Below are 27,120 nucleotides of genomic sequence, written 5' to 3' on the forward strand. Positions count from 1 at the left end.
AGGAGGAAAATGATGTGGAGGCGGAGCAATTGCCGGTAATAGAGATGTCACCCCCTAGGGAGTCGACACCTGACTGGATGGTTTTATGGAAGGAATTACGTGATAGTGTCAGCACTTTACAAAAGACAGTTGACGACATGAGACAGCCGGCTAATCAGCTAGTGCCTGTCCAGGCGTCTCAAAAACCGTCAGGGGCTCTAAAGCGCCCGTTAACTCAGGTCGATACAGACCCAGACACGGATACTGACTCCAGTGTCGACGGTGAGGAGACAAACGTGACTTCCAGTAGGGCCACACGTTACATGATCACGGCAATGAAGGAGGTTTTAAACATTTCTGATACTGCAAGTACCACAAAAAAGGGTATTATGTGGGGTGTGAAAAAACTACCCGTAGTTTTTCCTGAATCAGATGAATTAAATGAGGTGTGTGATGAAGCGTGGGTTTCCCCCGATAAAAGACTGATAATTTCTAAAAAATTATTGGCATTATACCCTTTCCCGCCAGAGGTTAGGGCACGTTGGGAAACACCCCCTAGGGTAGATAAAGCGCTCACACGCTTATCAAAACAAGTGGCGTTACCGTCTCCTGATACGGCCGCCCTCAAGGAACCAGGTGATAGAAAACTGGAGAATATCCTAAAAAGTATATACACAAATACTGGTGTTATACTGCGACCAGCAATCGCCTCAGCCTGGATGTGCAGCGCTGGGGTGGCTTGGTCGGATTCCCTGACTGAAAATATTGATACCCTGGATAGGGACAGTATATTATTGACTATAGAGCATTTAAAAGATGCATTTCTATATATGCGAGATGCACAGAGGGATATTTGCACTCTGGCATCAAGAGTGAGTGCGCTGTCCATTTCTGCCAGAAGAGGGTTATGGACGCGACAGTGGTCAGGTGATGCGGATTCTAAACGGCATATGGAAGTATTGCCTTATAAAGGGGAGGAGTTATTTGGGGTCGGTCTATCGGACCTGGTGGCCACGGCAACTGCTGGGAAATCCACCTTTTTACCCCAGGTCACCTCTTAGCATAAAAAGACGCCGTCTTTTCAGGCTCAGTCCTTTCGTCCCCATAAGGGCAAGCGGGCAAAAGGCTCCTCATTTCTGCCCCGGGGCAGAGGAAGGGGAAAAAGACTGCATCAGGCAGCCTCTTCCCAGGAACAGAAGCCCTCTCCCGCTTCTGCCAAGTCCTCAGCATAACGCTGGGGCCTTACAAGCGGACTCTGGCACGGTGGGGGCCCGTCTCAAGAATTTCAGCGCGCAGTGGGCTCACTCGCAAGTGGACCCCTGGATCCTTCAGGTAGTATCTCAGGGGTACAAATTGGAGTTCGAGACGTCTCCCCCTCGCCGTTTCCTGAAGTCTGCTTTACCAACGTCTCCCTCCGACAGGGAGGCAGTATTGGAGGCAATTCACAAGCTGTATTCCCAGCAGGTGATAATCAAGGTACCCCTCCTGCAACAAGGAAAGGGGTATTATTCCACGCTGTTTGTGGTACCGAAGCCGGACGGCTCGGTGAGACCTATTTTAAATCTGAAGTCTTTGAACACCTACATACAGAGGTTCAAATTCAAGATGGAGTCACTCAGGGCAGTGATCGCGAACCTGGAAGAGGGGGACTATATGGTGTCTCTGGACATAAAAGATGCCTACCTCCATGTCCCAATTTACCCTTCTCATCAAGGGTACCTCAGGTTTGTGGTACAAAACTGTCACTATCAGTTTCAGACGCTGCCGTTTGGATTATCCACGGCACCCCGGGTCTTTACCAAGGTAATGGCCGAAATGATGATTCTTCTTCGAAGAAAAGGCGTTTTAATTATCCCTTACTTGGACGATCTCCTAATAAGAGCAAGATCCAGAGAACAGTTAGTGGTCGGAGTAGCACTATCTCAAGTAGTGCTCCAGCAGCACGGCTGGATTCTAAATATCCCAAAATCGCAGCTGATTCCGACGACACGTCTTCTGTTCCTAGGGATGATTCTGGACACTGTCCAGAAAAAGGTGTTTCTTCCGGAGGAGAAAGCCAGGGAGTTATCCGAACTAGTCAGAAACCTCCTGAAACCAGGGCGAGTCTCAGTCAATGCACAAGAGTCCTGGGAAAGATGGTAGCTTCCTACGAAGCGATTCCATTCGGCAGATTCCACGCAAGAACGTTCCAGTGGGATCTGCTGGACAAATGGTCCGGATCGCATCTTCAGATGCATCAACGAATAGCCCTGTCCCCAAGGACAAGGGTGTCTCTTCTATGGTGGTTGCAGAGTGCTCATCTTCTAGAGGGCCGCAGATTCGGCATCCAGGACTGGGTCCTGGTGACCACGGATGCCAGCCTGAGAGGCTGGGGAGCAGTCACACAAGGAAGAAATTTCCAGGGCTTGTGGTCAAGCCTGGAGACATCACTTCACATAAATATACTGGAGCTAAGAGCTATTTACAATGCTCTAAGCCTAGCAAGGCCTCTGCTTCAGGGTCAGCCGGTGTTGATCCAGTCGGACAACATCAAGGCAGTCGCCCACGTAAACAGATGGCTCCGGAATGGCCAAGAAGGACTTGGTATCCGGAACTTCAAGAGATGCTCACAGAGGACCCGTGGCCTTTGCCTCTAAGAAGGGACCTGCTCCAGCAAGGTCCCTGTCTGTTTCAAGACTTACCGCGGCTGCGTTTGACGGCATGGCGGTTGAACGCCGGATCCTAAAGGAAAAAGGCATTCCGGAGGAAGTCATTCCTACCCTGATCAAAGCCAGGATGGATGTGACCGCGCAACACTATCACCGCATTTGGTGAAAATATGTTGCGTGGTGTGAGGCCAGGACGGCCCCAACGGAGGAATTTCAACTGGGTCGATTCCTGCATTTCCTGCAAACAGGAGTGTCTATCGGCCTAAAATTGGGATCCATTAAGGTTCAGATTTCGGCCCTGTCAATTTTCTTCCAGAAAGAACTGGCTTCAGTTCCTGAAGTTCAGACGTTTGTCAAGGGGGTATTGCATATACAACCTCCTTTTGTGCCTCCAGTGGCACCTTGGGATCTCAATGTAGTCTTGGGATTCCTCAAATCACATTGGTTTGATCCACTCAAATCTGTGGATTTGAAATATCTCACTTGGAAAGTGTCCATGCTGTTAGCCCTGGCTTCGGCCAGGCGTGTATCAGAATTGGCGGCTTTGTCTTGCAAAAGCCCATATCTGATTTTCCATTCGGACAGGGCAGAACTGAGGACTCGTCCTCATTTTCTCCCTAAGGTGATGTCAGCTTTTCACCTGAACCAACCTATTGTGGTGCCTGCGGCTACTGGGGACTTGGAGGACTCCAAGTTGCTAGATGTTGTCAGGGCCCTGAAAATATATATTTCCAGGACGGCTAGAGTCAGGAAATCTGATTCGCTGTTTATCCTGTATGCACCCAATAAGCTGGGTGCTCCTACTTCTAAGCAGACTATTGCTCGTTGGATTTGTAGTACAATTCAGCTTGCACATTCTGTGGCAGGCCTGCCACAGCCTAAATCTGTCAATGCCCATTCCACAAGGAAGGTGGGCTCATCTTGGGCGGCTGCCCAAGGGGTCTCGGCTTTGCAACTTTGCCGAGCAGCTACTTGGTCAGGGGCAAACACGTTTGCAAAATTCTACAAATTTGATACCCTGGCTGAGGAGAACCTGGAGTTCTCTCATTCGGTGCTGCAGAGTCATCCGCACTCTCCCGCCCGTTTGGGAGCTTTGGTATAATCCCCATGGTCCTGACGGAGTCCCAGCATCCACTAGGACGTCAGAGAAAATAAGAATTTACTTACCGATAATTCTATTTCTCGTAGTCCGTAGTGGATGCTGGGCGCCCATCCCAAGTGCGGATTGTCTGCAATACTTGTACATAGTTATTGTTGCCAAAATTCGGGTTTTGTTGTAGTGAGACATCTTTTCTGGAGGCTCCTCATGTTATCATGCTGTTAACTGGGTTTAGATCACAAGTTATACGGTGTGATTGGTGTGGCTGGTATGAGTCTTACCCGGGATTCAAAAATCCTTCCTTATTGTGTACGCTCGTCCGGGCACAGTATCTTAACTGAGGCTTGGAGGAGGGTCGTAGGGGGAGGAGCCAGTGCACACCAGGTAGTCCTAAAGCTTTTACTTTTGTGCCCAGTCTCCTGCGGAGCCGCTATTCCCCATGGTCCTGACGGAGTCCCAGCATCCACTACGGACTACGAGAAATAGAATTATCGGTAAGTAAATTCTTATTTTGTGCCTAATCCCCCGCCATTAACATTATTAAAAAAGTGGGAGAAGCCCGCCGTGGAGGGGGCGGGGCTATCTCCCTCCGCACACCGACACCATTTTCTCTTCACAGCTCCGCTGGAAGGACGCTCCCCAGGCTCTCCCCTGCAGTATACACTACAAGAAGGGTAAAAAAGAGAGGGGGGGGGGGGGTACATAAATTTAGGCGCAAAAGGTGATATAAGCAGCTATTGGGGAAAATTCACTCTGTGGTAGTGTAAATCCCTGTGTTATATAGCGCTGTGGTGTGTGCTGGCACACTCTCTCTGTCTCCCCAAAGGACTTTGTGGGGTCCTGTCCTCAGTCAGAGCATTCCCTGTGTGTGTGCGGTGTGTCAGTACGGCTGTGTCGACATGTTTGATGAGGAGGCTTACGTGGAGGCGGAGCAGGAGCCGATAAGTGTGATGTCGCCCCCTGCGGGGCCGACACCAGAGTGGGTGGATATGTGGAAGGTATTAACCGACAGTGTCAACTCCTTGCATAAAAGATTCGATGACGTAACAGTTTTGGGACAGCCGGCTTCTCAGCCCGCGCCTGCCCAGGCGTCTCAGAGGCCAACAGGGGCTCAAAAACGCCCACTACCTCAGATGGCAGACACAGATGTCGACACAGAGTCTGACTCCAGTGTTGACGAGGATGAGACAAATGTACAGTCCACAAGGGCCATCCGATGCATGATTACGGCAATGAAAAATGTGTTGCACATTTCTGACATTAACCCGGTTACCACTAAAAAGGGTATTAAGTTTGTGGAGAAAAAGCAGCCAGTGACTTTTCCCCCATCTGATGAGTTAAATGAATTGTGTGAAGAAGCGTGGTGTTCCCCAGATAAGAAATTAGTGATTTCTAAGAGGTTACTGATGGCGTACCCTTTCCCACCAACGCACAGGTTACGTTGGGAAACATCCCCTAGGGTGGACAAAGCGCTCAAACGCTTATCAAAAAAGGTGGCACTGCCGTCTCGGGATACAGCCGCCTTAAAAGAGCCTGCAGATAGAAAGCAGGAGGCTATCCTGAAGTCTGTGTATACACACTCAGGTACTATACTGAGACCTGCAATTTATTCAGCATGGATGTGTAGTAGTGCAGCAGCTTGGTCTGATACCCTGTCAGATAACATTGATTCCCTCGACAGGGATACTATTTTGCTAACCATTGAGCATATAAAAGACGTTGTCTTATATATGAGGGAAGCACCGAGGGACATTTGCCGGCTGGCATCTAGAATTAATGCAATGTCCATTTCTGCCAGGAGAGTATTATGGACTCGGCAGTGGACAGGTGCTGATTCTAAAAGGCACATGGAGGCTGAGGAATTGTTTGGGGATGGTATCTCGGACCTCGTTTCCACAGCAACAGCTGGGAAGTCGACTTTTTTACCTCAGGTTCCCTCACAGCCGAAGAAAGCACCGTATTATCAGGTACAGTCCTTTCGGCCTCAGAAAGGCAAGCAGGTTAGAGGCGCATCCTTTCTGCCCAGAGGCAAGGGTAGAGGGAAAAAGCTGCACCAGACAGCCAGTTCCCAGGAACAAAAATCCTCCCCTGCTTCCACTAAGTCCACCGCATGACGCTGGGGCTCCACAGGTGGAGCCAGGTGCGGTGGGGGCGCGTCTCCGGAACTTCAGCGACCAGTGGGTTTGCTCACAGGTGGATCTCTGGGTTCTACAAGTGGTATCTCAGGGATACAAGCTGGAGTTCGAGGCGACTCCCCCTCGCCGTTACCTCAAATCTGCCTTGGCGGCAATTCACAAGCTGTATCTTCAGCAGGTGATAATCAAAGTTCCCCTCCTTCAACAGGGACGGGGTTACTATTCCACAATGTTTGTGGTACCGAAACCAGACGGTTCGGTGAGACCCATTCTAAATTTGAAATCCTTGAACACTTATATAAGGAAGTTCAAGTTCAAAATGGAATCGCTCAGGGCGGTTATTGCGAGCCTGGAAGAGGGGGATTTTATGGTGTCGCTGAACATCAAGGATGCTTACCTACATGCCCCCATTTACCAACCTCACCAGGAGTACCTCAGGTTTGTGGTACAGGACTGTCATTACCAATTCCAGACGTTGCCGTTTAGTCTGTCCACGGCACAGAGGGTGTTTACCAAGGTAATGGCCGAAATTATGATACTCCTTCGAAAGAAGGGAGTTATAATTATCCCGTACTTGGACGATCTCCTTATAAAGGCGAGGTCCAAGGAGCAGTTGTTAGTCAGCGTAGCACTATCTCGGGAAGTGCTACAACAGCACGGCTGGATTCTGAATATCCCAAAGTCGCAAGTGATTCCTACGACACGTCTGTTGTTCTTGGGCATGATTCTGGACACAGAACAGAGGAAGGTGTTTCTCCCAGAGGAGAAGGACCAGGAATTATCATCTCTGGTCAGGGACCTCCTGAAACCAAAACAGGTGTCGGTGCATCACTGCACGCGAGTCCTGGGAAAGATGGTAGCTTCTTACGAAGCAATTCCCTTCGGCAGGTTCCATGCAAGGATCTTTCAGTGGGATCTATTAGACAAGTAGTCCGGATCGCATCTTCAGATGCATCGGTTGATCACCCTGTCACCGAGGGCCAGGGTGTCTCTGCTGTGGTGGCTGCAGAGTGCTCATCTTCTCGAGGGCCGCAGATTCGGCATACAGGACTGGGTCCTGGTGATCACGGATGCAAGCCTCCGAGGTTGGGGGGCAGTCACTCAGGGAAGAAACTTCCAAGGTTAGTGGTCAAGTCAGGAGACTTCCCTACACATAAATATTCTGGAACTAAGGGCCATTTACAATGCCCTAAGTCAAGCAGAACCCCTGCTTCCAAACCAACCGGTGCTGATTCAGTCAGACAACATCACGGCGGTCGCCCATGTAAACCGACAGGGTGGCACAAGAAACAGGATGGCAATGGCAGAAGCCACAAGGATTCTTCGATGGGCGGAGAATCACGTGCTAGCACTGTCAGCAGTGTTCATTCCGGGAGTGGACAACTGGGAAGCAGACTTCCTCAGCAGGCACGACCTCCACCCGGGAGAGTGGGGACTTCATCCAGAAGTCTTCAAGCTGATTGTAAATCGTTGGGAAAGGCCACAGGTGGACATGATGGCGTCCCGCCTCAACAAAAAGCTAAAAAGATATTGCGCCAGGTCAAGGGACCCTCAGGCGATAGCTGTGGACGCTCTAGTGACACCGTGGGTGTACCAGTCGGTTTATGTGTTCCCTCCTCTTCCTCTCATACCCAAGGTACTGAGGATAATAAGAAAGAGAGGAGTAAGAACTATACTCATCGTTCTGGACTGGCCAAGAAGAACTTGGTACCCAGAACTACAAGAAATGATCTCAGAGGACCCATGGCCTCTGCCGCTCCGACAGGACCTGCTACAGCAGGGGCCCTGTCTGTTCCAAGACTTAATGCGGCTGCTTTTGACGGCATGGCGGTTGAACGCTGGATCCTAATGGAAAAGGGCATTCCAGATGAAGTCATTCCTACCCTGATAAAGGCTAGGAAGGACGTGACCGCAAAACATTATCAATGCATATGGCGAAAATATGTTGCTTGGTGTGAGGCCAGGAAGGCCCCAATAGAGGAATTTCAGCTGGGTCGATTTCTGCACTTCCTACAGTCAGGAGTGACTATGGGCCTAAAATTGGGATCCATTAAAGTCCAGATTTCGGCCCTGTCTATTTTCTTTTAAAAAGAACTGGCTTCACTGCCTGAAGTTCAGACGTTTGTTAAGGGAGTGCTGCATATTCAGCCCCCTTTTGTGCCTCCAGTGGCACCTTGGGATCTCAACGTTGTGTTGGATTTCCTAAAATCACATTGGTTTGAGCCACTTAAGACCGTGGAGCTAAAATATCTCACGTGGAAGGTGGTCATGCTGTTGGCCTTAGCTTCGGCCAGGCGTGTGTCAGAATTGGCGGCTTTGTCATGTAAAAGCCCATATTTGATTTTCCATATGGATAGGGCAGAATTGAGGACTCGTCCCCAATTTCTTCCTAAGGTGGTATCAGCGTTTCATTTGAACCAACCTATTGTGGTGCCTGCGGCTACTCGGGACTTGGAGGATTCCAAGTTGCTGGACATAGTCAGGGCCCTGAAAATCTATGTTTCCAGGACGGCTAGAGTCAGAAAAACTGACTCACTATTTATCCTGCATGCAACCAACAAGCTGGGTGCTCCTGCTTCAAAGCATACTATTGCTCGATGGATCTGTAGCACGATTCAGCTTGCACATTCTGCGGCTGGACTGCCGCATCTTAAATCAGTAAAAGCCCATTCCACGAGGAAGGTGGGCTCTTCTTGGGCGGCTGCCCGAGGGGTCTCAGTTTTACAACTTTGCCGAGCTGCTACTTGGTCGGGTTCAAACACTTTTGCAAAATTCTACAAGTTTGATACCCTGGCTGAGGAGGACCTTGAGTTTGCTCATTCGGTGCTGCAGAGTCATCCGCACTCTCCCGCCCGTCTGGGAGCTTTGGTATAATCCCCATGGTCCTTATGGAGTACCCAGCATCCACTAGGACGTCAGAGAAAATAAGAATTTACTCACCAGTAATTCTATTTCTCGTAGTCCGTAGTGGATGCTGGGAGCCCGTCCCACGTGCGGACTCTCTGCAATACATGTATATAGTTATTGCTTAACTAAAGGGTTATTGTTATGAGCCATCTGTCGAATGAGGCTCAGTTATTATTCATACTGTTAACTGGGTATAGTTGTCACAAGTTGTACGGTGTGGCTGGTATGAGTCTTACCCTGGATTCCAAATCCTTTCCTAGTAATGTCAGCTCTTCCGGGCACAGTTTCCCTAACTGAGGTCTGGAGGAGGGGCATAGATGGAAGAGCCAGTGCACACCAGATATAGTACCTAATCTTTCTTTTAAGAGTGCCCAGTCTCCTGTGGAGCCCGTCTATTCCCCATGGTTCTTACGGAGTACCCAGCATCCACTACGGACTACGAGAAATAGAATTACCGGTGAGTAAATTCTTATTATTTGCACGATCACCACCTCGTGACGTGGCAGGGATGTGATCTAGTATTTTGTAATGCACAGATGTTAACGAATGTTGCATTTGTGCGAAGTGGCATGCCACTGGCTGGTCACTTTTTCCTAGATTGCAGGGCTGCCCTGATGGTTGACCTGTGCTGGGCCATCCTTTCTTTAAAATGCCACTGTGTTTTGCCGACGTAGTACAAACTACACGGACACATTAAAACATATATGACGAACATGGAGCTACAAGTGAGAGGCCAATGGAGATTTTCTTTGCCTGTGTGAGGGTGTGTGATAAAATCCCACGTGAGCATGTAGCTGCATGTTGTGCAGCCCAGGCGTTTAAAACAACCCGCTTTACGACTGCGGAAAAGTTGGGCAGCAGAGGAGTTTTTAAAGCCAGTTACATCATTTTTAAAGACTACATTTTTAATGTTCGCACTCCTGGTATAGCATGGCATGTTCTTACTGCGTTTAAGGGAGGCTAAATTAGGGACAGAGGCTACAATCGGCCACATTTGCTTAATTTGTTTACTCGTTCTCACACTGGCAGTGTTGAATTCATTGACCCACGTCACTTTGTCATCAGTGCGTTTAGTGCCTTCTTTCTGTAGTAGCTCAATTCTGTTTATAGACATCATTTTGGCCCGTGCTTGTTTCAAGATGTTTGGGGGGTAACCTCTCTGAGAATTTCTCGGACATGGCGTTTAACTGAATCTCAAGTTCCTCGGGTTCGCTGGTGATGCTGCGGACCCGAAGAAACTGTGAGTACGGAAGACCTCTGACCAAAGCACTGGGGTGAAAGCTGTCATATCGCAACAAAGTGTTGCGGTCAGTGGGTTGCTGTACAATGAGGTCTGAATATGTCTATTGTGGATTTTGATTGTAATGCCCATGAAGCAAATCTCTGTCAGATGTGTAGTCAATGATAACTTGACTGTACTGGGGTTCCTGTTGTGATCTTCAATCAGCTTGGCCAATGACAATTCGTCATGGGTCCAAAACAGAAGGAGATCATCGATATAGCAAAGTGAAATGTGCTCTACAATAGTGGGGTTCTCAAAGAACAATGAACGTTCCACCTCCCATATGTAGGCATTAGCCAGCGACGGGGCTACTGCTGACCCCATCGCACACCCGGTTTTCTGTTTAAAAAAACTGCCCATTGAAAAGAAAGTAGTTATGGGTCAAAGTGAATTCAAGCAATGTTACAAATAAATCGACATCGGGCCCCGTGTACAATTGGTTATGAGTGATCAACCGTTTGGCTGCTGCTATACCTGCCTGGTGCGGAATGCAGGTATAGAGGCTTGTTACGTCTAGTGTGGTGAGTATAGTGCCATCTCGTACCTCTTCAAATGACAACAATTTCCTCAGAAGCACATTTGAATCCTTCAGATGCGTGAACATGGCTTGTACGCAAGGCTGCAGGTAAGCATCTAAATAGATAGCTATAGGTTCGCACAGCGACCCCCTGGCGTAAATGATAGATCTGCCAGGGGGACGCTGTGCATCCTTGTGTATTTTTGGAATGGCATAAAATATTGGGATAACAGGATGCACACGAAACAATTTATTGTGGCTCTCCTGTGAAATCAAGCCTTCAGACAAGGCATCTGTCAGGATGCTATGTAGTGCGGTTTTGTATACGCAAGTGGGCTCACTTGCTAATAGACTGTACGTGTCTCTATCTGCTAGAAGGCGGTCACATTCTGAGATATAGTCCTGTTTATCAAGAACCACGATGCCACCCCCTTTGTCCGCTCCCCTGATGATTATATCCTGTCATTCTATCAGGGAATTAAGGGCAGTCTGTTCATCTCTGGTAAGGTTGTTGAAGACCTGCGGGGGAGGGTTCATTCCGTAAATTCTCCATCATGTGGGTGAATGTCCTGATTGATGCATTTTGTGACACTGGGTCAAACTTGGAAGTTGTTCCTAGTTTACGTATCTGTGGTGGAAGATCCTTCACTGTAGCATGATCCGGTTTTCTCTCTAAGTGTTCCTTTAGTTTCAATGTCCTGTTTAATTTAAAAGTCTCCACTTTCCATTTGAATTTGTCAGGGGCTTTAGTAGGTACATATGCCAGGCCTTTGGACAGGACAGCAATCTCAGCAGGGGATAAACTTGCTGAGGACAAATTGAAGATTAGGTCCGCGTCGACCTGGGGGGTCTTCCTCCCTGCTTGCCGCCTCGACTGGCCGCCCTGTCTGGTGGATTTTTTCGTCTGCCGGACGTGATCGCCTGGGTCTTTACCCCTAAAAGGGCTCCCTGAGAAGAAGCTGTATTGTCGGATATTGACACCTCATCGGTCTCACTGGCCGACGTGCTATACTGCATTCTTTGTGTCCTACGTCTGCGTGGGCCTGTGAATTCTCTTTGTGAAGGAGGTCCCGTGCTGTTAGCCAACCAAATGTAGACACGGTGTTGTTCGTAATCTGCTTGAACTTTGCGTAACTTGTCTTTCTTATATTTAACCAGCTCAATTCTGTAAGACTCAATTTGATTCTTGAGTTTGTTCAGAAAATTAATAGATTTATCCTCCATGAGGGAGCTCAGATGGGCTTCTTTAAATGTCCTCCATTTTTCCCTTGTATCGTTAACTTTGCGAGTGGACGTTATATAAATCAATTTTTTCAGTAAAATTAGTGCTCTCATTAAATTTGGGGTACATTAAAATGGGTATAAGTATATATTTGGGTAATTTTTGGGGACAAAAAAGTGGAAACGGACTGCTTACTCCCACCTGCAAGCCTAAAAACACTTGTCCTACTTATTAAACACCCCAATATACCTGTCTCGTACCTTGTACCCCAACTTTCATCACTTTGCATTTTTTGACCCCAAAAATGACGTCATTATTGGCTAAGTAAAAATAATTAAAAACTTCTAAGTGCCTCATTAGTCATTCAGTGGAAAGTACCAGGGGTTCAGAACCAAATCCCAACATTTTTAGCTTTAAATAGGTATTATGCACTACTTACTAACAGCTTAAAGATGGTGAATAGAAACCACGATAAACCCTATGGAGACTTATCGATAATAACTTATCGCCGCTAACAGGATACCAAATGATTGCATTTGTGATAAGTTATCAATATACTGCAGCTAATTGGATACTTCCTAACTGTCATTCTCTGTACTGCACATCTGACTGGAAATGGGAGCCCAGCAATTAGGCAACATACATAAAGATACATCATGTTCCTTATACAATATAACACTACAGCTGATTACAAAGGTGATCTTCAGGCTATTAAATTACATTTTTTTTTGTATATTACAGGTAACTTAAGGAGCTGGAATCCAACTAATAATAGAATACAAGGCTGCAGAAAGAGACAATGTGGAAATTAATCTTGTTTCCTGCTCTAGCCAACTAAAGATATCATTTCTTCTTAAGCTTCTGAATGGTTCAAAGAAACTATTTTCATTTTCTGGATAGAAGTTTTTAACTTATACATGATGAGTCTCACAGAAGAGAGACCACATCTGTGCTCTGAGTGTGACAGAAGCTTTACACATAAATCATATCTTATCAGACATCAGAGAAGTCACACAGGAGAGAAACCATTTACATGTTCTGAATGTGGGAAGTGTTTTTCCCTGAAGTCACATCTCGTTATACACCAGAGGATTCACACAGGAGAGAAACCATTTGAATGTTCTGAATGTAGGAAGTGTTTTTCCCAGAAGGCAGAGCTTGTTATACATCAGAGGAGTCACACAGGAGAGAAGCCATTTGAATGTACTGAATGTAGCAAGTGTTTTTCCCATAAGTTATCTCTTGTTATACATGAGAGGAGTCACACAGGAGAGAAACTATTTACATGTTCTGAATGTAGAAAGTGTTTTTCCCTGAAGTCATATCTCGTTATACATCAGAGGATTCACACAGGAGAGAAACCTTTTGAATGTTCTGAATGTAGGAAGTGTTTTCCCCGGAAGGCAGAGCTTGTTATACATCAGAGGAGTCACACAGGAGAGAAGCCATTTGAATGTACTGAATGTAGGAAGTGTTTTCCCCTGAAGTGGAATCTTGTTATACATCAGAGGAGTCACACAGGAGAAAAACCATTTACATGTTCTGAATGTAGGAAGTGTTTTCCCCGGAAGGCAGAGCTTGTTATACATCAGAGGAGTCACACAGGAGAGAAGCCATTTGAATGTACTGAATGTAGGAAGTGTTTTCCCCTGAAGTGGAATCTTGTTATACATCAGAGGAGTCACACAGGAGAAAAACCATTTACATGTTCTGAATGTAGGAAGTGTTTTTCCCAGAAGTCAGAGCTTGTTATGCATCAGATAGTTCACACAAAAGAGAAACCATTTGAATGTACTGAATGTAGAAAGTGTTTTTCCCTGAAGTCGAATCTTGTTATACATCAGAGGAGTCACACAGGAGAGAAACCATTTGAATGTACTGAATGTAGAAAGTGTTTTTCCCAGAAGTCACATCTTGTTATACATCAGAGGAGTCACACAGGAGAGAAACCATTTGAATGTACTGAATGTAGAAAGTGTTTTTCCCAGAAGTCACATCTTGTTATACATCAGAGGATTCACACAGGAGAAAAACCATTTACATGTTCTGAATGTAGCAAGTGTTTTTCCCATAAGTCACATCTTGTTATACATCAGAGGAGTCACACAGGAGAGAAACCATTTACATGTTCTGAATGCAGCAAGTGTTTAACTAGTAAGAAAACACTCAGTAATCACATGCGGAGTCACTCTGAGGGCCTGAATGCAGCTTGTGTATCATAAGTAATGTAACTTATCACAACTGTATGAATGCAATGGAGCCAATATTTATTTTCTGAATGTGATGAGTGTTTTATATAAATGACTCTTGATAAAGACAGGAGAGGTCAGACAAGTGGACCTGGAGGTACTTTTCCCCTTGGGAAGGTCTCTGTGTTAGGAACTAGAGCTGCAGTATAACAATAGCCAATGACCGTGGGACTGCCATTACTGAGCTCTGTAATATACAGCTGTTCTGCTCATGCAGGTGCTGGGACTAGTAGAGAGTTCCAGCAGCTCCTCTCAGTACTGGGATTCCTTCTCTGACCAGCAGGGCTATGAGTACTGGGTATTTCTACAGGAACAATGTATGCTGCTCTGTTTCACCATATGGGTTATATTTCCTAAATATCCGTTTTTCAAAGCCACTGATTCTTACTGTCTATGATCGCTGGATGATAAAGGTCAGTAATAATACATGTAAATTCAGGCTTGTTTTGCTTGTATTTCTATTGCCCTTTATATCCAGCACACAAATGGAGTGAAAATCTCTGGCTTTCAAAAAAACTGTGTAGTAACTACAGTATACCCGCTACAGGTCTTTCCTCTGGTCTCTATACCTCCGTATTATTTCTCTAATACCTTTTATATTACGACTATTACTGTTTAGTAAAATGGTGTAAGTAAAACACTGATCGTCTGTATCCCATAGCAACCAAATGATAACACTTGTTTGTTTGCTGGCACTAGACAGCTAATAGCTGATATCTGGTTGCTATGGGTTACAGCACATGCTTGCTTTCCACATCATGTAAGTAAATAAGTTCCAAGTTGTGCGCATTGGGCCTAATTCAGATCTGATTGCAGCAGCAAAATTGTTAGATAATGGGCAAATCTATGTGCACTGTGGTGGGGGGCAGATATAACGTGCAGAGGGAATTAGATTTGGGTGGTTTATTTGTTTCTGTGCAGGGTAAATACTGGCTGCTTTATTTTTACACTGCAATTTAGATTTCAGTTTGAATACACCCCACCCAAATCTAACTCCCCCTGCACATGTTACATCTGCCCCCTGCAGTGCACATGGTTGTGTCCATTAGATAACAATTTTGCTGCTGCGATCAGATCTGATTTAGGGCTCCTGTGTACTAGGATAATAGTAAAGTTCCTTCACAATAAATGAAACTAGTATGACAGTAATAATATACACAATACTAACTTTGACATAGGGGGTCATTCAGACCTGTACGCAGCCGTGCATCTGTACACAGTGGCTGCATTTGGGTGGTCTGCGCACATGCACTGGCCGCAGTGCACGTGTGACCCTTCTCGCGGCTGCATCTATGAAGGATGTGGCCACAAGATGATTGGGGGTGGGGTGCGGTGGACCCAACGAGGGCATGCCGTGACTGTTTTCGGTGCGTGATGTCACATGCAGCAGCTCCATTTATAAAACATGGCGGCTGACCGTCTGACAGCGCGGACAGGCTGCACTGCCAGGGGTCAACATTAGTTTGATGCGTCCACAATCTAATTGCAGATGCATCAGGAGGCAGACCATCACACATACCGGGCAGCCTTGTCCTGTGCTGGGTGGCCCCCAGCATGTGAGGAGATGGACGCAGATCTGGCTGCATATATCTCTGAAGCAGGTCCATAGTACTCCGTGATGCAACACAGATAGATCTGTCCTGTATGTAGACTGAAGGCCCATGTACAAATAATGGGCCGGATGTAATGGGCTGCGAGACGGCCGGAGCTCCGAGACTGGTTTTGCATTGTAAACATTTGCTGCTTTAAAAAAAAAAACATTTCAAGTTCTGGCCGTCTCCAATCCATTACATCCGGCCGCATATCTGTAATAACCATACATGTTACTAGCAGTTATCCTCATAACACTCATTGACTAAAATTATTTCATCAGTATTTAATACTTTTGTACATTCCTCTTCTACATTTTAGAAGATAGACCCAGGAGAGATACTTAGGTGATCATGTAACAATCACTATCTGGCACCTCAAAGAATAATTTTATCTTTTTCTCTTACGTCCTAGAGGATGCTGGGGTCCACATTAGTACCATGGGGAATAGACGGGTCCCTTGGGAGCCATGGGCACTTTAAGAGTGTGGGCTGGCTCCTCCCTCTATGCCCCACCTACCACACTCAGTTTAGAAAATGTGCCCGTTGGAGGCGGTCACAGCTAGGGGAGCTCCTAGGAGTTCTTTTTTTTTTTAGAATTAGGTACAGACGACAGCCTCCCTGCTTCGTGGGACTTAAGGAGGGAATAGGAACCAACCCTAGAGGTTAATGGCTCCTATCTCCGCTGACAGGACACTGAGCTCCTGACGGTGATGATCGCTAGCCCCCGAGGCAGCACTGCCGCTACCCCCTAACAGCCAAAAGGTCGAGGTAGTGAGTATGACATCGGTGCCCCGATAAGCAGGTCACCGGTGAGAATGGTGGCACAAGGGTGGGAGTACAGCGGTGTAAGTCTGCGCTCCGGAGGGCTCAGAGGCACATGTGTGCGGTGCTGTGAGGGGAGCCCTGGGCCAGCACAATACCCTTTACGCTGGTCACTATTGCTATCAGGGACTCTGTACTGCTGCTAGCCACCATTACCCTAGGCCAGTATAATCTCCAGAAGTGCGGGAAGACGTGCCATTAAAGGGGGCGGAGCTTCTCTTCAGAGCGGATCCAGCACTCACCAGCACCATTTTCTCCCTGCAGATCACAGCTCAGAGACGCTGACAGGGAGCGCTGCCCCTCAACATAACTCCAGCTATCCTGTGCGGTACCAGAGGGTTACAGAGGGGGGAGAGTGTTTATTCACATTTTAGTACTGTATAATCTATTAAGGTTACCCAGTCAGCACCAGGCTTTTATTATATAACTGCCTACTGGGGCACTGTGTGTGCTGGCTCCTTAACTCTGTCTCTCTGAAGGTCTTCGGGGGAAACTGTGTCTGACATTTTCCTGTGTGTGTGTGTGTGTGTGTGTGTGTGTGTGTGTGTGTGTGTGTGTGTTATATATCTCACATTACCATGTCTAGGGACTCTGTGTCTTGTGCTGCAGAGTGTGTATGTTCTCCAGAGGAGTCTATTACATGTACTCAGGAATGCAATATACTGTCTCAGCCTTCTGAATCCGAACCCCAGTGGGTGGCTTCTATTAAGGGAATGATATCCCAGATTTCATCTAGTATAGCTCATAATGAGACTGAAACACAGGTTTTGAAAAAATCTGTAGAGGTTTTGTCGTATTCTGCTCCCACTACCTCATCCCCTGGTACATGCCCCAAAAAGCGTGCTCTTGCCCAGATATTGCAGGTCGACACGGAAACCAACTCTAATACGGGAGTTGGTGATAGAAATATACTGGGTGGGAGGCATCCCTTGCTAAGGGGGTGCAACTCATAATTGAGGCCATTAGGGACGTTTTACACATTACTGACAAGGTACCTGAGCAGGTTGAGGAGGCTTACTTTACAGACAATAAGAAAGCCTCCCTTACCTTCCCTGCGTCTAAGGAATTAAACGCATTGTTTGAAAAATCTTGGGAAATCCCGGACACAAAATTCCAGATCCCAAAGAGGGTTCTCGTTGCTCCTCCTTTCTCTGAAGAGGACAGGAAAAAGTTGGAAAAACCCTCCTATAGTAGAAGCTTCTGTATCTAGATTGTCTAAAAAGGTGGTTTTACGTGCCCCTGGGTCTACCACTTTAAAAGAGCCGGCAGACCGCAAGGTTGAGACTACGTTCAAATCCATATACACTGCTTCAGGCATGGCGTTAAGGCCCACTATTGCCTGTGCATGGATTTCTAAATCCATAGTAAAGTGGTCAGGCACATTATTAGAGGATTTAGATTCTATAGATAGAAGTGACATTAAAATGTTTTTACGTCACATACAGGTTTCTGCAGGTTTCCTAGTGGAGGCCATGAAGGACCTGGGTCATCTGAATGCAAGGACGTCTTCCATGGCTGTTTCGGCACACAGGGGACTCTGGCTGCGCCAATGGTCTGCGGATGCGGAATCCAACAAAAGTGTGGAGATCGTACCCTTCGGGGTAAATCCAGAAAACCTACACCAGCAGGTTCCCATTAACAGAAGCCTGGTTCTCCTTCCTCTAAATCCTCAGCATGATGGTGGACCTCACAGCCTGGAAATCGTGCAGGTGGGAGCACATCTAAGAAATTTCAGTCAGGTCTAGGTGTCCTCAGGCCTGGACCCCTGGGTGCAAGATATTGTATCCCAGGGGTACAGACTGGAATTTCAAGAACTCCCACCTCACAGATTCAAAGCCGTTCAAAAATTACAAAGGACAAATGTCATTGTCCCAGTTCCACCTCATCTGGAAAACAGGGGTTACTATTCAATCCTATTTGTAGTGCCGAAACCGGACGGTTCGGTCAGAGCAATATTGAACCTGAAATCTTTAAACCCTTATTTGAGGGAATTCAAGTTCAAAATGCAATCTCTGAGAGCAGTGATCTCAGGTCTGGAGGAGGGGAAATTCCTGGTATCCCTAGATATCAACGATGCATACCTCCATATTCCAATTTGGCCGCTACACCAGGCTTATCTCAGATTTGCACTGTTGGACTGTCACTATCCATTCCAGGCACTGCCATTTGGCCTCTACACTGCACCGAGGGTGTTCACCAAGGTAATGGCAGAAATGATGTTACTCCTCCGCAAGCAGGGAGTGAACATAATTCCATATCTGGACGATCTGCTGATAAAGGCATCTTTCAGGGAGAAGTTGTTGCAGAACATTGCTCTCACAACTCGACTACTCCGGGATCATGGATGGATCCTGAATCTTCCAAAGTCACATTTGGAGCCAACAAGGAGATTGTTTTTCCTAGGGATGATCCCAACACGGAAGTGCAGAGGGTGTTTCTAACAGTAGAGAAAGCGTTGGTGATACAATCAATGGTTCGGGACTTCTTGAAGCCTGCCCGGGTATTGGTTCATCAGTGAATTTGCCTTCTGGGTTAGATGGTTGCCTCCTACGAGGCTTTACAGTATGGTAGATTCATTGCAAGAATCTTCCAGCTGTATCTCCTGGACAGGATCTCACCTGCACATGCACCAGAGAATACATCTTTCGCTGAAAGCCAGGATTTCACTCCTATGGTGGCTACAAATGCCTTGCCTTCTTAGGGGCCGCAGGTTTGGGATACAGAACTGGATCCTTCTAACCACGGATGCAAGTCTCAGAGGTTGGGGCGCGGTCACCCAAAGGAAAAACTTCCAAGGAAGGTGGTCAAGTCTGGAATCCATACTTCTGATAAACATTCTGGAACTAAGAGCCGTCTACAACGGCCTTCTACTAGTGGCACATCGTCTACAAGATCAGGCCATTTAGGTGCAGTCGGATAATGTAATGACTGTGGCCTACATAAACCAACAAGGCGGAACGCAGAGCTGCAATGTCAGAGGTAACAAAGATCCTCCTCTGGCAGAAAGGCATGTGATGGAGCTATCAGCGATCTTTATTCTGGGTGTGGACAACTCGGAACCGGACTTCCTCAGCAGACACAATCTCCATCTAGGAGAGTGTGGCCTCCACCCCGAGGTGCTCGCAGAGGTGACAAGTCTTTGGGGCATACCTCAAATCGACATGATGGCCTCCTTCCCTTAACAAGATGCATTGCAGGTACTGTTCCAGGTCGAGAGACCCACAGGCAGTGGTGGTGGACGCACTGGTGACTCCGTGTATATTCCAGTTGGTGTATGTGTCCCCTCCACTTCCGCTCATCCCAAGGATACTCAAAATTATAAAAAGAACAAGAGTTTAAGCTATCCTCCTTACTCCGGATTGGCCAAGAAGAGCTAGGTACGCGGATCTTCTGGAGTTACTGCTGGAAGATCTGAGGCCTCTTCCTCTTTGAGAGGACCTTCTGCAACATGGTCCGTTCACTTATCAAAACTTGCCACGGCATGTTTGATGGCATGGAGGTTGAACGCCAGATCTTAGCTCGGAAAGGCATTCCGAACAAGTTTATTCCTACCCTGATACAGGCTAGGAAAGGAGTAACATCTAAACATTACCATCGTATCTGGAAAAAGTATGTGTCTTGGTGTGAATCCAAGATGTTTCCTATGGTGGAGTTTCAACTTGGGTGGTTTCTCCTCTTCCTGCAAGCAGGTGTGGATGTGGGCCTATGTTTGGCCTCCATAAGTCCAGATTTCGGCCTTGTCCATTTTCTTCAAGAAACAATTGGCTTCCCTCCTTGAGGTTGAGACTTTTTTGAAAGGGGTCCTGCACATCCAGGCTCCCTTTGTGCCTCCTATGGCACCTTGGGATCTTAATGTGGGTTTGCAGTTCCTGCAATCAGATTGGTTCGAGCCTTTACAGGAGGTTGAGGTCAAGTTTTTCACTTGAAAGGCACAAAGTCTTCATCTGCTAGACGTGTCTGAATTGGGGGCTTTGTCCTGCAAAAGCCCCTACTTAATTTTCGATGAAGATAGAGTTGAGTTCAGGACGCATCAGCAGTTTCTTCCAAAGGTTGTGTCGGCTTTTCATATCAACCAACCTATTGTGGTGCGAGTGGCTACGGACTCCTCAATTACCTCAAAGTCTTTGGATGTTGTGAGGGCTTTGAAGATTTATGTGAGAGAACTTCACGTCACAGGAAGTCGGACGCTCTGTTTGTCCTTTATGATCCCAACAAGATTGGATGTCCTGCTTCTAAGCAGACGATTTCTCGCTGGATCAGGTTTACTATCCAGCATGCTTATCCTACGGCAGGCTTGCCATGTCCAAAATCTGTTAAGGCCCACTTTACTCCCTAAAGTGGGTTCTTCCTGTGCGGTTGCCCGGGTTGTCTCGGCTTTACAGTTTTGCCGAGCAGCTACTTGGTCAGGGTCGAACACGTTTGCTAAGTTCTACAAGTTCGATGCTTTGGCCTTTGACGACCTTAAGTTTGGTCAATCAGTACTGCAGGATCCTCCGCGCTCTCCCTCCCGTACTGGGAGCTTTGGTACATCCCCACGGTACTAATGTGGACCTCAGCATCCTCTAGGACGTAAGAGAAAATTAGGATTTTAATTACCTACCGGTAAATCCTTTTCTTGTAGTCCGTAGAGGATGCTGGGCGCCCGCCCGGCTCTTCGTTCTCCTGCAGTAGTTTCTTGGTTCAGTACTGCCTTGTTACTTAGTTAAGTACTGTTGTTCAGCTGTTGCTGAATCGTTCAAGCTGGTTAGCTTGTTTTGCCTTATGTGTGGGCTGGTGTGAATCTCACCAATATCTGTGTATTTCCTTCTCTCAAAATATGTCAGTCTCCTTGGGCACAGTTTCTAGACTGAGTCTGGTAGGAGGGGCATAGAGGGAGGAGCCAGCTCACACTATTAAACTCTTAAAGTGCCCATGGCTCCCAAGGGACCCGTCTATACCCCATGGTACTAATGTGGACCCCAGCATCCCCTACGGACTATAAGAAAAAGATTTGCAGTAGGTAATTAAAATCCTATTATTACTACTCCGCAAATAGAGTATTTACATAATTTTATAGATGTGGATGAAATATAAACACAGGGTCTTCCTGACAATCAGTGATTGCTCTGTAGAAGGAATGATACTTAGTATTCCCTGCTTAGCTGCTGTCTTTCCTTGTCTCCTGTCCTCACGAGGAATAACTTGGAGTAAAACAATCCCCCTGCCGCACAACTTAGCCAGTGTAGGTGGTTATTCAGTAAGGAGTGAAATCACGATCCTCTGTGCAGTTTCCTGATGGGGAACCGGCACATGTGTAATACCCGTTGTGTGCATGTGCAGAACAGATCCTGCGATCGCATTGCATTAAGTGAATGAACCAGGCAGAGGCTGAAATTACTACTGCTGAAACTGGCATGTGAGGAGCCGCCCAGAAAGGGTAAAAGACGCACACTGATTGCACTGATTTGCTCCCCCATATTAGTATACACTGCTCTCCCAATCCGAGGAAATTGTTTACTCTGTATTAAATAGCAAATTTTCTGACGTTTTTGGAAATCAGTGTAATTGATAAACTGTCCATTCTCCCATGCAAATGTCCCTTGGGGCAGATTATACAACTGTAGGTTTATTTGGACTTTCCACTTTTATATGTGTTTTGCTGTATGTACTGTATATCCATACTCGCCTACTTTTGAAAACTAGAATCAGGGAGATTACAGTAGGATGTGCAGCTCAAATTGCTCCGTACTACCGAGGGGGCGTGTCATACTCTGCATAAAAGGGCGTGTCTTTGCTTACATGCTTGTTGTTGTGAGATATTTCTATATAACATTAGTAGCAATATCTTCTGGGAAGTTTTGCAAGTATTGAAACTAACATTGCTGCCTATAGTACGGGGTTTCTTGTTTGAAATATATATTCACTGTGATATTCTTTTCTTATCACTCAGCACAATACTCATAAATACAATATGCAATAAATTCCAAATGCAATTTAACCTTGTGTGAATTCATCCCTAAATTATGATTTTGGTGTATTAAATGTTATTTTATTGTGAACACTGGATTGTCTTCATCTTGTAGGCACTACCTATATTTATCGGATGTGCTGTTTTCCATACCATTACAGCATTAACAGAATCATTACTGACACCAGATACTCTAATGAACGAAATGTGTTTAACTACTGTCGAATACAGTGACAGAGACAACCTGCTGAAGGCCTAACAGCTATATATATGTACTACGGGATAGTACGTATATTATGCATACACCTAATAATCACAATATCAAAGGTGATCTACATTCACTAGTATAGTATAAAGCATAAGAGAATCCATTTTGTTTCTAGCTAGATGATACAGCAGATTCATTTGTATTTCATTTGAACTCTATACAAAGTACAATAACAACTTTGTTGGCTAAGTATTGATTCCACATACGAACATCCGAAAAGCTCATAGTGTCCAGCTTAATTCTTAATATGGACACACAGCTGAAGATCACGAGTATCTTTTAGTTTTCATTGCCAATTGTTCTTATATTGTATAACACTGTATTCCAGATGAATGAACTCATATGGGAGGGTTATAAGAATGGGGCGTAACTGTATATTATAAAACTCATTGTTTTTACATGTATTTGTTGTTAAAGCATTTTGACCCAGGCTTGAGAGGATGTTCCCTCTCAACCTATATACGGGCGTGGCCTTTTTAATAAATAATTATTGATTTTGCTAAATCTATTTTCAATTCATTCTTTTACATAAAAACTCAAACAGCAACATGAGGGTTAATTTAATTAACCCTGAAAAAGGTATCCAACAGGTGGGGGCTCGATCAGTGCGAACTCGAATTGGTCCTTTCATCGACTTCTCACAAATGGTGGAGACGACCAGCCAGACGAGCTGAGGACGGCACCAATCCTAACATCACTACTACGGGCACTGGTGAGTATAAAATATGACATGCTAATATGTTATGCATGGTGCTTTTATACTTACTGGTTACCTGTGTGATGTACTCAGTAATTGCATTACTGATTAGTTGTGCTCAAGTCGGTTGAAGGACCAAGTAGCGAGGAAAAGTAACTCGGGAATGATGATTGACAGATGCTGTTGCATGAAAATAAGAATACTAAAATTAATTCAAAGTTTGTATTTGGGCAGAGAAATAGTGACCTGGGTTTTTCACTCTACGAGTAATTTGAGTAATTGTGTGAATAAATGCTGTGTACCATCTTCACGAGGTCTGAATGAGTTCCAATCTGAATTTGCAGTATTTCGTGCCCTCGTTAACGCTGTGAACGTCAGATAAGATAGGGGCCAAATTAAGTAAAAGCACATAGACCACCTTCCCCTTTTAGTCAGCTACACGTGTGCAAGAAGGGTAAATGAAATAAATAAGGTGATTACTAGTGATGAGCGGGTTCGGTTTCTCGGAAACCGAACTCCCCCGAACTTCAGTCTTTTTACACGGATCCGAGGCAGACTCGGATCTTCCCGCCTTGCTCGGCTAACCGAGCGCGCCCGAACGTCATCATCCCGCTGTCTGATTCTTGCGAGGCTCGGATTCTATCGCGAGACTCGGATTCTATATAAGGAGCCGCGCGTCGCCGCCATTTTCACACGTGCATTGAGATTGATAGGGAGAGGACGTGGCTGGCGTCCTCTCCGTTTAGAGTAGACTAGAGAGTAGTAGAGACACTTGATTTACTAGTTTTGGGGAGCATATTAGGAGTACTACTTGCTGATAGTGTGACCAGTGACCACCAGTTTAATTAATCCGTTCTCTGCCTGAAAAAAAATGATACACAGTGTGACACAGTCACATACCATATCTGTGCTCAGCCTCAGTGTGCTGCATCATCTATGTAATACTGTATATCTGACTGTGCTGAGTGCTCAGTGCTCACACAGCTTAATTGTGGGGGAGACTGGGGAGCAGTTATAGCAGGAGTACATATTTTAACAGTGCACACTTTTGCTGCCAGAGTGCCACTGCCAGTGTGACTGACCAGTGACCACTGACCACCAGTATATTGTGATTGTCTGCCTGAAAAAGTTAAACACTCGTCGTGTGGTGTTTTTATTCTATAAACGCATTCTGCTGACAGTGTCCAGCAGGTCCGTCATTATATAATATATACCTGTCCGGCTGCAGTAGTGATATATATATATTTTTTATATCATTATCATCCAGTCTATATTAGCACTGCAGCAGACGCAGTACGGTAGTCCACGGCTGTAGCTACCTCTGTGTCGGCAGTCGCTCGTCCATCCATAATTGTATACCACCTACCTGTGGTTTTTTTTTTCTATCTTCTTGATACTAGTAGCTTACTTTAGGAGTCTGCAGTGCTGAGCTGAGAGTGTCCAGCAGGTCCGTCATTATATAATATATACCTGTCCGGCTGCAGTAGTGATATATATATATTTTATATCTCATTATCATCCAGTCTATATTAGCAGCAGACGCAGTACGGTAGTCCACGGCTGTAGCTACCTTTGTGTCGGCAGTCGCTCGTCCATCCATAATTGTATACCACCTACCCGTGGTGTTTTTATTTTTCTATCTTCTTGATACTAGTAGCTTACTTTAGGAGTCTGCAGTGCTGAGCTGACAGTGTCCAGCAGCTCCGCCATTATATAATATATACCTGTTCGGCTGCAGTAGTGATATATATAAATTTTATATCTCATTATCATCCAGTCTATATTAGCAGCAGACGCAGTACGGTAGTCCACGGCTGTAGCTACCTCTGTGTCGGCAGTCGCTCGTCATCCATAAGTATACTAGTATCCATCCATCTCCATTGTTTACCTGAGGTGCCTTTTAGTTGTGCCTATTAAAATATGGAGAAAAAAAATGTTGAGGTTCCAAAAATAGGTGTCAGACTTGGTTTTGTTTGTGTCCCCGGAGGGGGCGCTAGTGGGTCAGTGGAGGTAGATGGGAGAAAACGAGGAGGCTGGATTATGTTTCTGCGCATGAGCGCAATGATATTAATTATACAGATGGTTCACAAAACGGCAGCAGAAAATAACAGTAAGAAATGCAAATGTCAATAGTGCAGCGTGGAAGCTGAAAGTCTATGGTAACAGAAGTATGGCAAATGAATGAATGGTGACTGATGAAATGATAACCGGTAGAGATGATAACAGATGAATGAACACAGGTGAGTAATAACTTGGTAGAGAATATTCTGGTATGGGAACCAGAGCAGATTAAAACATGGAACCAGCAGAGATGGTGTTGTATGGCAAACCTGGTAGCAGAGGCAGTGCAGGTGATGAGGCACTGGCAGCAAGCAAGCTGCAACACAGGTGGAGAGATGGAACACACCTGGAGTCAGTCTCTACTGCTAGGCTGAAGCACACAGAGATGGTGGTGAGTGTGAAGCCTGTAGATGGAAGCAGGTATTGCTGGGGCTTGTAGTTCCACGGAGCTGTGAGAAGTAACCAGGAGTACAGAGTCTCAGGTAGATAGCCAGGAACACGGAACAACAGGAACCAGATCCTTACACATGAGTCGCAGGAGTGACACAAAGTTCAGGATGCCTGCAGACTGATCCTGCAGCTTCATATATACCCCCTGTTGCACAGTCATTGGTGGAGTGAGGAAAAGTGGGTGCGGCCAAGCACCGGATTGGCCGCCGTATGCTGACTGCTGGAGGCTGTCATGGCGGCGCCCATGCCGCGGCCCAGCGGGAACGCGGCGTGCTACACGCCCGCTGTCACAGGAGCGCTCCCAGGCCCAGGATGGCGTCTGATGGCAGAGATGCGGATGACAGATGAACGCAGGGTCCCAGGACGGAGTCCGCAGCGGCGGACAGATGTCACCGTGGTGAGTCGATTCCTGACAATAGGGAAAGATCAAGATCCACTTCCACCTCGTGCTGAAGCTGCTGCCACTAGTCATGGCCGAGACGATGAAATGCCATCAACGTCGTCTGCCAAGGCCGATGCCCAATGTCATAGTACAGAGCATGTAAAATCCAAAACACCAAATATCAGTAAAAAAAGGACTCAAAAATCTAAAATAAAATTGTCGGAGGAGAAGCGTAAACTTGCCAATATGCCATTTACCACACGGAGTGGCAAGAAATGGCTGAGGCCCTGGCCTATGTTCATGGCTAGTGGTTCAGCTTCACATAAGGATGGAAGCACTCAGCCTCTCGCTAGAAAAATGAAAAGACTCAAGCTGGCAAAAGCACAGCAAAGAACTGTGCGTTCTTCGAAATCCCAAATCCACAAGGAGAGTCCAATTGTGTCGGTTGCGATGCCTGACCTTCCCAACACTGGACGTGAAGAGCATGCGCCTTCCACCATTTGCACGCCCCCTGCAAGTGCTGGAAGGAGCACCCGCAGTCCAGTTCCTGATAGTCAGATTGAAGATGTCAGTGTTGAAGTACACCAGGATGAGGAGGATATGGGTGTTGCTGGCGCTGGGGAGGAAATTGACAAGGAGGATTCTGATGGTGAGGTGGTTTGTTTAAGTCAGGCACGCGGGGAGACACCTGTTGTCCGTGGGAGGAATATGGCCATTGACATGCCTGGTGAAAATACCAAAAAAATCAGCTCTTCGGTGTGGAAGTATTTCACCAGAAATGTGTTGCCTTTGTCAAGCTGTAATAAGTAGGGGTAAGGACATTAACCACCTCGGAACATCCTCCCTTATACGTCACGTGCAGC

At 46.3% G+C, this 27,120-nt stretch overlaps 1 protein-coding gene across 1 annotated transcript in view; it reads left to right on the forward strand.

Annotated features, from left to right (window-relative positions):
- LOC134936074 (zinc finger protein 84-like) overlaps positions 1-14,425 on the forward strand; it is a 75,018-nt gene extending 60,593 nt beyond the window's left edge. The window contains exon 2 of the mRNA XM_063930982.1: positions 12,531-14,425. Within this exon, the coding sequence (XP_063787052.1) occupies positions 12,707-14,011 (1,305 nt within the window). The 5' untranslated portion in view covers positions 12,531-12,706 and the 3' untranslated portion in view covers positions 14,012-14,425. The remainder of the gene's footprint in view (positions 1-12,530) is intronic.
- The last annotated feature ends 12,695 nt before the right edge of the window (positions 14,426-27,120 follow it).

This window comes from Pseudophryne corroboree, chromosome 6 (genome assembly GCF_028390025.1).
Source record: "Pseudophryne corroboree isolate aPseCor3 chromosome 6, aPseCor3.hap2, whole genome shotgun sequence".
Classification (NCBI taxonomy): domain Eukaryota; kingdom Metazoa; phylum Chordata; class Amphibia; order Anura; family Myobatrachidae; genus Pseudophryne; species Pseudophryne corroboree.